At 47.5% G+C, this 12808-nt stretch overlaps 3 protein-coding genes across 3 annotated transcripts; 1 reads left to right on the top strand and 2 right to left on the bottom strand.

Moving 5' to 3' along the window:
- Nucleotides 1-540: 540 nt before the first annotated feature.
- Nucleotides 541-2072, bottom strand: LOC115761348 (MAGE-like protein 2). The gene is made up of 4 exons (XM_030703097.1): nt 1998-2072; nt 1681-1923; nt 1137-1616; nt 541-1066 (listed from the first exon to the last, which is right to left on the bottom strand). Exons 1-4 carry the CDS (start codon nt 2004-2006, stop codon nt 791-793), a joined length of 1008 nt encoding a protein of 335 aa, XP_030558957.1. The 5' UTR covers nt 2007-2072; the 3' UTR covers nt 541-790.
- Nucleotides 2073-4897: 2825 nt separating this feature from the next.
- Nucleotides 4898-5960, top strand: LOC115771268 (proteasome subunit alpha type-5). Its single transcript, XM_030716887.1, has 3 exons — nt 4898-4993; nt 5057-5201; nt 5266-5960. The coding sequence occupies exons 2-3, from the start codon at nt 5069-5071 to the stop codon at nt 5868-5870; spliced, it is 738 nt and encodes a 245-aa protein (XP_030572747.1). The 5' UTR covers nt 4898-4993; nt 5057-5068; the 3' UTR covers nt 5871-5960.
- A 957-nt stretch (nt 5961-6917) lies between these two features.
- LOC115759959 lies at nt 6918-12696 on the bottom strand. Its single transcript, XM_030701105.1, has 3 exons — nt 12076-12696; nt 11776-11939; nt 6918-11556 (listed from the first exon to the last, which is right to left on the bottom strand). The coding sequence occupies exons 1-3, from the start codon at nt 12131-12133 to the stop codon at nt 6994-6996; spliced, it is 4785 nt and encodes a 1594-aa protein (XP_030556965.1). The 5' UTR covers nt 12134-12696; the 3' UTR covers nt 6918-6993.
- Nucleotides 12697-12808: the final 112 nt, after the last annotated feature.

Below are 12808 nucleotides of genomic sequence, written 5' to 3'. Positions count from 1 at the left end.
TGCGAAAATTTGCGATTGCCAAGCGGCGATTGCTCGTTTGGTAAATTTGAACGTTAGTGAGTGTTGGCCGCTTCCTGCAATTAGTTTTGTGATGCAATCACAAATCGCGCCTCCGTCCGACTCGCTTGCATAAGCAACTGGCCAAGAATACACAGCGAAATTGCAGATACAGCAACAACAACAACAACTCTTAACTGGTTTTTCATTTTCATTTCAATTTGGTCGACAGCACGATCATGGTACCACGATCTGTGGGCTGCTTTTCACTTTCACTGAAATGGCAATCCGCCCCGTTCCGCCCAGCGCTCCATTCCGTTCCGCCCAATTAATGCTTTTCGCTTTTTGTTTTCAGTGTTTCTTTAGCTTATAATTTAAATAAAAAACTCATACTCGTACGGCTAACACAATGATACAAATAAAAGTATAACACATTTGGCTTAAAACTTATGCGAGTTCCGCAAAGTGGAGTCTTTTTTTTTGTTTGCGGAATTCGCCAGATCTCGTTGCCAAGCAGCCAGTTAGTTTGTCCTCTCACTGCTGCTTGTTGGTCTTCTCCAACTTCTCCTCCTTCTGCTCTGACTCCTTTCCTCCTTGTGTTTATCACCCGTTCAACGTCCAGCTCAACGTTGCTGCGTGGATGCGACAAAGACTCTCTGCCCATGTCCTTGTGCTCTCTCACATATATCCTTCTTCTCGTTGTTATTGTTGTTGTTCGTTTTTGATGTTCGTATACTCCTTGTGCTCGCGTTCTGTGCTGGCCAAACTGGGCCACACTGACGCCTCCTAATCCTTAGTAGTGACCGTGGTGGCTCTGGTGGTAGTCGTGGTGTTCCTCATGGTGATGATCGTGGTGCTTGAAGATTGGCACCTCGACGTGGTACTTCTCTGGTACGGGAATTTCCTTGTGTATGGGCACCTTAACCTCCGTGTAGACGGGAATTGGCTTCTCAATTGGCACCTTAACCTCATACGGTACGGGCTTCTCTACGGTGTACGGTACCTTCTTCTCGACGGTGTACGGCTGTGGAACTGGCACCTTGACATGCACTGGATATGGCTTCTCAACCTGTTCGAGAGACACAAAATCCAATGGTTTATATTTGCCAACTCGATATGGAGTTTAGGTACTCTCTTACCTCAACCTTGTAGGGCTTGTCAACGGGTACTTTAACTTCGTAGGGCACCTTCTTTTCGACGACAACAGTGTACGGTTTCTCGACCTCGACGTCGTAGGGTTTCTCAACCTCGACGGGGTAAGGCTTCTCGACCTCTACTTTAACCTCGTACGGCACCTTCTTGATAACCTCGTAGGGCTTGGGCACTGGCACTTCCACTTTCACCTCATGTGGCACCTTCTTGATGACTTCGTAGGGCTGTGGCACCGGCACCTTCACCTCGTATGGGATCTTCTTGATGACCTCGTAGGGCTCTGGTACGTGGACTTTCACTTCGTATGGCTTGTCGACGGGCACTTTCACCTCGTACGGGACTTTCTTTTCCACAATGTAGGGCTTGGGCACATGAACGGGCACCTTGACGTATTCCTTAACATGCACTGGATATTTCTTCTCAACGTAATATGGCTGTGGCACATCTACTTTCACCTCGTAGGGGATCTGGGCCAGGCAGGCAGTTGCAAATGAATTAAATTGTTACGCGCCTCGAAGGCCAATCACTTACCTTCTTCTCAACCGTGTAGGGAACATGTTTGGTCACTGTGTAGGGCACCGGTACCTTCTTCTCAATGGTCACGGTCTTGATGTGCTCATGATGATGATGATGGCCATGATAGTCGCCCAGATGGAGGCCACGCTTCTCCACATTCTTGCCATCCTCGGCCGGGGCGGCGCCTGCGTCGGCCTTCTCGTCGATTGCAGCACAATGGGCCATTGCCACGCACACGGCGAGACAAGGAAGTACGAACTGTAAAAGGATAACGTTCTTAGCAGCTATTCCTTGCCCAGATCAGAGCACACTGAACCATATCCGATCTTTACCATTCGCATTGTTGAGCTGTTGCTTTGACGTCTCACGAGGAAAACAATTACTCCACAATAAACTGTGTTATACCAATAACGAGATCCAAGCTGGTACTGATTCCCTCACTCGCTGCACTCAGCTTATATACACCAAGAAATTGGTCTATCGCAACGCAATTCACTAATCCCCGCCCGTCTCCCAAAAGCTCGGGCTGCGGCGGCGGCGGCGACTGCGGCAACAACTTCGGCTGCGACTGCGCGCACATTCGCAACTCGGCGTTGTTGTTGTTGCTGCTGTTGTTGTTGTTGTGGATTTGGCTTAGTAATGAAATGTTGGGGAACGGTGTTCGGTGTTATATGAACAACTCGTTTCTCATATATCGACAACGTTAGAGCAGGCATCCCGTTGGCAACTGCAGGAGCCATGCATGATGTATTGCAACCAGGTAATCGGGTCGTTATCCTATAACAATAGCTAGGAAATTGTTACAAAGACCCAAAAACAAACAAACACACACATTTGCATAGGTGTGCGTGCGTGTGTGTTTTTTATGATCTGGCGTTTCGATGATTGTTTAACATGTAAACAAGACAGATATATCTCCGATTACCGGCTTTATATAATGCAAAAAAGCCAGACATTGACATCGCGTCTGATTTGGTTCCGTTTTGAGCCTGTTTAGATCTGTTACAGTCATGGACATATCAATATGCACACCTCGACAGCGAACAATGTTGCTGCGGATTATGTAAATCTTCGGCGATTGCATTTGTGCTATTGACTCGGCGTCGTAAACAAAATGTGTGGTAAGTGGCAAAAACAATGAGAAGGTTAAACACAATGCGTTCGACATTTGATAGGCCGTTGCGCCCATGTATCATATTTGTGCATGATTCCATTTTGTTCGGCGTCTTTGTAATCTATAACAATGTATCTCGGTATTGGGCGTTTTGTCTATTGGAGCTTAAACATGCTTAAAAGAAACTGCGGTGGGCTGGAGCTTCACAAGGTGGCCAGACCTGCAACAACAATTTTCGAACTACATGTTCGAACCAGTTCTGGCTTGATCGTTCCTTGCGTGAACACATTTGCCAGATTTAAGTTCTTAGTTCGAAACATGATTATGATATTTGCCAAGCGAACAATTAAATTATTATAAACTATATTAGTTATATGTATCTAAATATCTTTCCTAATTAGCTTTCTGCAACTAATGGAAGCTTAACGTTTAATATATGCACTTCTTTTGGCAAGTAAACAATTGGTTCAATGTGGTTCCGTTCATGTTAAGAATCAGTTTTTCGGTTCGGCTCAAAACCAAATTTCTGAGTGTGCCCAAACCTGGGCCTTCGAGCTAGCCATTTGGCTGTCACACTTCGACTTGACTCGATCGTGATTACAGCCTGTAGGAGCTGCCAGCGTGACTGTGCATATGTATGTATGTATGTATGTAAATATGTTATGTTATATGTGTGTTTGTGTGTGTGGCTGCACTGTTTTTTGTTTTTGTGCAACAAGAGTCATTAAATTGAAAACGTATCCACTGTTGGCTATTTAAAAACCAACATGCAGTTGCTGCCGCTACTTAGTGTGCGCTTAAAACTAAAACAAAGCCGAAATTAAACATATACGTACACACACACAACCACACGCACACACACATTGGCTGGCATGTGGCATTAGCAATGCATTAAACAACAATAAAACATAAAACATTTTCGTACCGAGCTGTACAAATTTTTCGAAACCCGCCACAGACGCGGAAGACAGTCTTTGGAAAGATGTTGAACGAGCACGCAGACGGGCGGAGGGGGGAGGGGGGGAGGAGTGGAGCGGCAGCGGCTCCATAGGCATTTACATGCTTATTCTATTTCGTCATCGAGCCGAGCGCCGTATTTCGCGCATTAATTGCCCATTATTGCGTTTATAATTATGAATTGGAGCTACAATAATACAACAACTGCAATTCTTGGTGCCATAATTTCACAGTTTCAACTAGTTAAAGGCAATTAGCAAGCTGATTTTAGTTTTTACATACAACAAAAATACAAAAATCGCTTTGGTCAATGACCTTCGTGTGATTTGTGAGCTTTGTAGACGCCTCTCCCTTTGGAAAAGTCGGAGCTGATCTTTGTAATAGAAGGGCCTTGACCCAGTAATTAGTTTTCTTATTTGTAGCAACAAATCAGGCATTTCTGCTTGTTGACTGGCTAAAGAGATTGCTCGGCCCTTTGATTTTTTCAACTTCGTTTTTCCCCTCATTTTCTTTTGCTTTTTTTTTTTGGCGCATTTATTCATTCATTCTGTTAATCCGTCATAAACACCGTTTAAAGAGATTGTTCAACTTCTTCGTTTCAAGTCCTTGAAACGGTGTTTAAATACACAAAACTGGTCAAAATTTACATATGTACGTCTTTTTAAATTATGTTCAACATTGGTTAAAATTTACAGTCGAAAAACGTGAATTCGACTAAATTGGGTTTCTTTCTTCGATTAATACACCTTTACAACCATATGACATATTCCAGTTATTTTTTCGGTTGAATTTAAATTGAATGCTCGCGTGATTGGGTGCAGAATCGGTATACTGGACATAAAGTATAAAAGGACAATCAGTTTTTGCAATTGAAAGCATTTGCTCTTTTACAATTGCACATTGCACCAAAATCCAAATGCAGGATTTCGCAGTTTGCTAATTTTCTTTTTTGGAACAATTCGAAATTCAGAAAAAGAGCGCAATAAAAATAATCTCTTAAATTATAAATATTTTACTTATGTAGGATATGCTAGCTTTGTTTGCATGATGAAAGCATTTCAAATAATCGCGCTACAAAGCAGTAGCAAAGTGTGACCGCTTTTAATTTTTGATTTGCTTGCCTTGTGCAGCACTGTTTGTACTGGGATTGTACAGCACTGCTGCTGTCATTTTATACGCAAGTCATTTTGGCATCAAAGTCATTCCGGCATTTGGAAATTGGATTGTTTGTCGCCTCATAGACAATTTTGAAGAACAGTAAGCCGTAATTTGCAATTCAATAATAAATTAAACAGTTAAATAACATTCTTTTAATTGCAGTTATATACAGTTATGTTTCTAACACGTTCTGAGTACGATCGTGGTGTAAACACCTTCTCTCCCGAGGGCCGCCTCTTCCAGGTGGAGTATGCCATTGAGGCCATCAAACTGGGTTCCACTGCCATCGGCATTTGCACAAACGACAGTAAGCATTGGACAGTAAAGTACCCATAATTGAATTTAATATAATAGTGATGATCATTTTGCAGGCGTTGTTTTGGCCGTGGAAAAGCGCATCACCTCGCCGATGATGGTGCCAAAGACAGTCGAAAAGATTGTTAAAGTAGACGAGCACATTGGCTGCGCCACCTCTGGCCTGATGGCCGATGCGCGCACTTTGATAGAGCGTGCACGTGTCGAGTGCCAGAACCATTGGTTCGTCTACAACGAGGCCATGACCGTCGAGTCGTGCGCCCAGGCCGTCGCCACGCTGGCCATACAGTTCGGCGATAGCGGCGACAGTGATGGCGCCTCCGCCATGAGTCGTCCCTTCGGCGTGGCCATACTCTTTGCCGGCATCGAGAATGGCAAGCCTCAGCTCTGGCACATGGATCCCTCCGGTACTTACATAAAACACTGCGCCAAGGCGATCGGCTCTGGCAGCGAGGGCGCACAACAGAACCTGCAGGAAAAATACACGCCAGAGATGTCGCTGAAAGATGCCATCGATCTGTGCTTGAACACGCTCAAACATGTCATGGAGGAGAAGCTTAACGAGACCAATGTCGAGCTGATGACCATGACAACGTCAAGGAAAGAGTTCACCATGCTGGGTGAGGATGAGGTTAAGAAACTAATCGAGGAACTGGTCTAAATGAATTACAGCTGCATTTTCTCTAAACACATGCAACATTTTGGTTATTTAAAACTATATGTGAATAAAGGGATTATAAATCGATTTGCTTAGAAATAAATGTTCTGCATGTTTTCAGTCAGGGGCATATAGGAATAAATGCTTCATTTCAATTAGGGATTTTAAAATGTTCTAAAATGTTCAGACTTTATAAACTATATATATTCTTAAGCAGCATCATGTCCACTTGTCAGTCTCTGTGTTGAGGCAATAATGATCGGACTCTTATATAGCTTTTATATACGTAATCTATCTAATTACTTTTTTGTCTTTCAAGATATCTACACCAGACTTCTATATTATCTATAGGAAGGATGGTCCATTGAGTTTTGTTGTGGCCAAATGAGTAGATGCATATCTCTTTTTGTTACAATTCATCAAAGTTTGATTCGCCTTTAGTCACATGGAATTTGATATTTAACTTAATTCCAATTTATGCTAAGACAAAGTTTTTTGCAATTAATGCAATAGTTGTATTTATATACAGTTGACTTTATTGAATCGTATTGATTTATCTTGTGTATACTAACTAAAATATTTGGGGGCCCCTTAGGGTGTCCCCCCTGGAGGCGGCCCCTACAATGCACGCCTTTTAATGTATGTATATAAATTGATGCGTATATATTTATTACTGTATGCTAGACATGAACTGTTGAGCAAATCAAACAGCTTCGATTAACTTGGTTAATCTCAATATAAAGGCAAATCATAAAGAATTTTCGTTAATATTCTTTTCTAGCGTATTTCTACAACATTTTTCTCACATCGATGCACAGACTTGATATATTTTTTGCTCTGCCTCGCGTGTAATACAAAATCTTTCTAAGTGGAACCAAAAGGCGAATATGCATAAATCTAAATCTCTATATATATATATATCAATCTGGATAATGGGGTGAGTACCAAGGGAATATGTATGTGAACCGGCAACTCGCTCCGAAGAGGAAAAATGCCAAAAGAATAAAATTGTATATACTTATTAATACGAGTATGTATATATATATATATATGTGTGTAAATATATATATATATATATATATATATATGTATATATATAGAGCATTCACAATAGTTTACATCACACCTAGGTTGGATGCTCGCCGCCACTGGGACTGTTGGTGTTGGTGTTGCTGCTGCTGTTGTTGCGCAGCATGAGCCGGGAGAGGCTCGTGTTGGGCTCGCTGAGCGAGTATATTTCCGGCTCAAAGACCGGCGGGCACTCCATATTTGGATAGTCCGGTGTGGCGGCTTTTGAATCTAAAGAATTGGTGTTGGATACTTTTGCTGTTGCTGGCTCCTGGGCAGCATCTTCCCTTACAGCAACTGCTGCTGCAGCTGTCACTGCTGCTGCTGCTGCTGCTGTTGGTGGTGGCGGAGCCGGTGGCAAGGGTGGCAGCAGCGATTCGGACGCGCACAGGTTGGTGTTAGATGCGGCGGCAGCGCCCCGATAGCTACGCTGGCTGTGCTGCGTAGGAAATATGACCTGCGAAAATATCTCCTGATCGCAATCCGCATCCAGATCGGCGCTGCTGGGCGTCTGCTGATGCAGCTGCTGCTGCTGTTGGTGCTGCTGATGATGGTGCCCGAAGAGCGTGCGATGCAGCATCGGCGAGCCAAGAAAACGATTCTCCTTCGATGGACGCGTAGGCGTCGCACTCGAACCAGACGTCGATGATATGGACAGCTTGGTGAAGATCGGTATCGGCGCCGAATTCTTGCGATGCGCATCATACTTGGTGCCCGCCACCTTATCACGCAGATCCTGATTGTACGTCTGGCTCTTCTTGATGTTGCTGCTGCCGCTGCCAATGTTGCTGCCGCCGCCACTGATGCTGCTGCCGTCGAGCGCATGATTGGACTTTGACTTTTTGTTCAGCGGCAAGGTCATTGTCATTGGCGTAAATGGGAAGCGCCTGTCGCTGCTGCCGCTGCTGGATTTGTTCTTGCTCTTCTTGCTGCTGTTGCTCGACACGGAGCCCACATCTGCATCATTGTGATGCTTCTTGTTGCTCTTGTGCAGGAAACTAGACAGCGGCTGCGATCGCAAAAAGTATTTCGAGCGTGTGCTCTGCGGCTGCTTCTCCTGCTGCAGCTTCTCCTGCTGCTGCTGGAGCAGCAGCTGCTTCTCGTGCTCGTTGTAGCTGGTTTGCCTGGAGACGCTAGCGCTGCTGCTGCTGTTGTTGTTGTGGTTGTTTGTGCTGTTGCTGCTGCTGGTGGCCGGCTCATCGCCAAAGATGAGCTCGTAGCCAAAGTCACGGAGCTTCTGGCCTTCCTTGGTGCGCGTGCGCTTTATGCTCTCGTCGCTGGGCTTAAAGCTAAACTCATAGTCGGGCGTCTTGGGCAGACTCAGACTTTGAATCTTTGCAGGCTTCTCGCCATTGCCATTTCCCACTGGCTTGGCGGCAGCCGCCGGCGCAGCTGCCACGCCCGACGTTGCAGTTTGCTGACTCGCATTGGAGTCGGTGCGCAGATGCCGGTTGTGCTTCTCGATGCCAAGGTGGACTCGATTGTTGTACATCTCCTGCGACTCCTCCAGCTGCTTGCGCAGCATCAAATCCTTGAGCGTCATGTAGCCCTGTATGTTGTTCGTCTGATGGTGCGGCTCCAATGTGCCGTCCCCGCCCCCCTTCTTGGTCATGAATGTTTTCGTGTGCGAGTGATGGTACTCGAAGACCTCCAAATTGGGATTCGAGGCGTGCAGATAATGGTACGGCACCTTCTTCAGGCTGGATTTGCTGCTGGGACTCTGGCTCTGGCTGGGACTCTGGCTCTGACTGGGGCTGGGACTGTTGCTCTCCTCGAAGCTCTGCTGCTGCAGCGAGCTGAGCGTGGGCGCCGGCGAATTCGGCGGGCCCAGACTTGCCGAAGCCACGCTCACCACCGAGCTGCGGCTGGAGCTGCGCGATAGCTTGCGCGCTGCCTGCTGCTCCTGCGTTCCCGAGCCACCTGGCTTGGGCGTTGGCGTCGGTGGTGCTGGTGCCGACGGCAATGTCGTCGGTGGCTGTGCCGGATCGTGATAGCCGGGCGTGTTGGCGCCTATCTGGATGCCACAGCTGCCGCCGGGCACCTTGCGAAAGGTCTGAAAATTCGCTGTTGGCACGGGTATGTCGCTGGAGCTGCTCTTTGCTGCATTGCTCTTGAACGTGCCCATTGTGAACTTGCGCAGCGAATCAAAGTAGCCGCGGTCGTGCTTCAGGCTGTTGTTGCTGCTCAGGCTGCTGGTGGGCGTGGCATTACCAGAGGCTGCCAGTGTGGCAATCACATCCTTGGAGGCCTGCGGCGAGGGCGTGCATAGATTTGTGCTGACCAGCGCATCATTCTCCTCCTCGCCGGAGCTCTCATTCTCGGAGTAGAGATCCTTGCTGGTGCAAGTCTCGCTGCTCACCGCTGGCAGCTTGAGCGAGGCGAGTCTTAGGAACTCCACCCACTGATTGAGCGCGTCCAGTGACTCCGCAGCGAAGTAGAAGCTCTTTGCCGTGTGGTACACCTTGAAGGCATGCGGCTTAGAGTGCACCTCCTTGGCCAGCGAAACAGTGAAGCCGGGCAGAAAGATGACCAGGCTGGCGCTGGAGCTTTGCTTGCTGCGAAACCCGTACAAAATGGTGTCCAGCATCACAAAATAGATGCGCGCCCAGTAGGTGACGCCGCGCAGGTTCTTCGTGCGCCTGTAAAGATGGCCCTGGATGTCACCGGTGCCCAGCAGCTTGAGGTTCGTGTTGCGCCGCTTGGCCATCAGACTGTGCTTTTTCTTCAGCGTCAGCGTACGCGTCTTGGTTGGCGTCAGCAGCTCGCTAATCTCCTGTTCCCCCGCTGCTGCTGCCGTTGTTATTGTGGCTGCAGCTGCTGCAACAGGCTGCATGCTCGCTGGCTTGGGGGGCGGCGGTGGCACAACCGGGGGTGTGAGCTCTCGTTGCTTGCGCGGACGCGGCGGCGGTGCTGGCGGCGTCACTAGAAGAAACTCTTTGCGTGGCTCAATGGCCGGCGGCGGTGTATCCGACTCCTCCTCACCGGAATTATCGTAGGCCGGCGTGCTATGACTCTTGTCCAGGCGGCCGCGTCGATTCTGCTGCTGCTGTTGCTGTTGGATGAGCGGCGCATTAATGGCCTCCGCCAGCGGCGGCGTCTCACGCGTAGCCAGCTCCATGGCCTGAATAAGCTCGGCACTTGTTTCGCTGGCGCAACTGCGCAGCGTTTCCAACGCATCCTCGTCCCCTTCGTCGGCAAAGGGTATTGGCTCAAAGGTCTCCAGTATGGTATTCTCAACATTGCACGTAAACTTCTCGTTCTTGACCACATAATCCTCCACCTTCATGTTGGCGTCGAAGCGCACCACCTTGCTCACGCCGGGCTTGTAACGGTCCAGCATCTGGAGCTGCTGCTGAGACTGCAGGCCCGCTTCGGTCAGCTGCTTGAGCTTGCGCGCCTCGTTGAACAGCCGCTTGGCTGTATCTGCGCTGTCGCTGGCCGCCAGGCCAATGCAGGTGGTAGGCCTGGGCGCAATCTCGAGGCCATAGCCAAAGGATATGGACTTGTCGCGTATGCTGGGCGAGCCAGGATCACAGATGGTGGCTCCGCCGACACCGCCGCCGCCAGGCTTACGCTCGTGCCAAGAGGGTATCACCAGATGCGGATGCTTAAGGCTGAGAAACTCATCGCCGCAAATTGTGTTCCGTCGCTGAAGCAGAGCTCGCGGCTTGGGATAGTACAAACGCATTTCGCGACTGGCGGACTTTGTGTCCGTGGGAGTGGGTATATCACTGCAACTGGAATCCGAGTCTGAGGCTGCATGCGCCTGCACCTGCTCACCCTCCTGCTCCCGCACCAACTCCTTCACCTTAACGCCTTTTCCGTCGTCGCTTCTCTGCGTTTTGGGCGCCGTGTCTAGCGTTAGGAATGCGGCACGCGGACTCGGGCTGGGCAAGTTGTCCGCCCAGCGACTGGCCATGTTTCGCTTCTTGCTTGGCAACCGATATGGCTGCATGTAGATCTGGCCATACATCTTGGTGTGCTTGGGCCGTTTCTTGACAGTGAGCACCACATCGGGCAGCGCCTCGCACAGATGGTGCAGCACAGTCTTATGCTGCCAGCCAACGACAGTCTGGTAGTTAATCTGGACGATTTCGTCACCATCCTCGATCTTGCCCGAGTTGTGGGCGGGTGAGTTGTATTTGATGTCCGTGACGCGGTGGATTCCATTGTAGCTGGACTCAATGTTGAAACCAAGATCCGATTCGCGCTTCTTCAAAGTCACAAGATTCAGTGACGCCGGCTGCAACACCATCGGATCCGATATGTCCTGTATAATGAAATTCGCCAGACGCTCCAGCCGCTCCGCCGTCGCCTTGATCTGAGCTACTGGCCGCTCCGCAAAGCGATCCCTATGCGCTATCGTCGCCAACTCCAGGCCGCAGCGCAGCACATTTCCACAATACTCCCGGTACATGTCCTGGTTGCGGAACGGCGAACGCTCCAAATTCCCAATCAGCGGCTTCAGCGTCGCAATGGTGCGCGTAATGTCATGCAGCGTCCGTGTGTCAATCTTCGTGCTGTCCGCGTGATTCTTGGCCAGCTCACGATGCAAATTCCGTGCCGCCGTGCCAACATGCAGCGCCATAAACTGCAGGTTATCATTCTTCAGGTGATAGTGCTAAAATGGATAAGGACAATGGATAAAAGCAATCCAAGCTGAACCGCTGCACAATGGATAAAATCTTGATCTAGCGGCAAATTGAATTTTCTTTAACTAAGAAATATAATGTATAGAATCAAATCTATATTTTCACGTATTCTTTTGCCCAATATTAAATGGAAAATACGAATTAATTGCCGCTAGAATTTTATTTGATGCCATTGGGGATGCACTTACAAAGTTACGCAGGTTTTCGACGGCCTCAAGGACAATTTCCTGACGGCCTATGGCCTTCATGCCCAAATTTTCCAACTCATATGGCCGTATATTGAGCAGGGCCCGTCCGCCGATTTCATGTTTCGAAAATTCGTACAAATAGCCTTTCATGGACTCGTCGAGACCTTTGCACAAGTAAACAAATATGAGAATTTATTTCAAAATTGGATGTGAAAGGAATGTTGCTGTTGTTGTTTTTGCTGTGTGACTGTTGCTGCTGCTGCACTTTTCCTTGACCTGTTAAGAGAGCCGTAGATTTACCTCGGATCCAGTCTGTAACTTGGTCGGGCGTCCATTCTGCTATATTTATATAGGCCATACTAATTGATAGAAGCACCAGCCAAGCACACAACTACTCCATATTAATTTCAGCACAACATAAACAATTGATTAAAATAAAAGTTTTTGTTCCAGAGCCAGGGCTGGCAATTCACGTAGATATCTGATATTGTTGCGTCCGCTAGCTGCACTAGAGATGGCCGATTTTTGGTAACTGCTATCTATCGGCAGGCTCCCAAGTTACCGTGCTTATGAAATATTCAAACTGAATGCAACATTTTCGCAGGGAGTTGCATTGGCTTACTAAGTCATAAGTCGCTCATCTCTAGCATGCATAGGCTGCACTAGAACTGTTGTGTTGTAAAACAGTGCAATGTAAAACTATGGCACTACAATTTATTTCCCAGTCGCCACAATCAACAGCTGGTCTGTGTAGTGTTGATAAATATTATTGTATTTGCATATTGTTCACTTTAGAAACAGCTGAGCAATAAAAAAAATACCGAGTTTGTGTATGCCACAAATTTCAATTCCTAGTCAAGCTGGAATATTTGGTCTTTTATTGATGCATAAATGATTTACTTTATTACTTTTCATACATCACATTCAGGTTATCGTGACGTTTAATTCAAAACCAGATTTAAAAGAAAAACAACGCAACTGCGCACATATTTCGTTTGCCTATGTACACGTTCAATGATTCGAGTGAGACAGA

Source organism: Drosophila novamexicana, unplaced genomic scaffold (assembly GCF_003285875.2).
Source record: "Drosophila novamexicana strain 15010-1031.04,08,12 unplaced genomic scaffold, DnovRS2.1 tig00000008-arrow-pilon, whole genome shotgun sequence".
Lineage (NCBI taxonomy): Eukaryota > Metazoa > Arthropoda > Insecta > Diptera > Drosophilidae > Drosophila > Drosophila novamexicana.
This window is presented reverse-complemented; position numbering and strand designations above follow the sequence as displayed.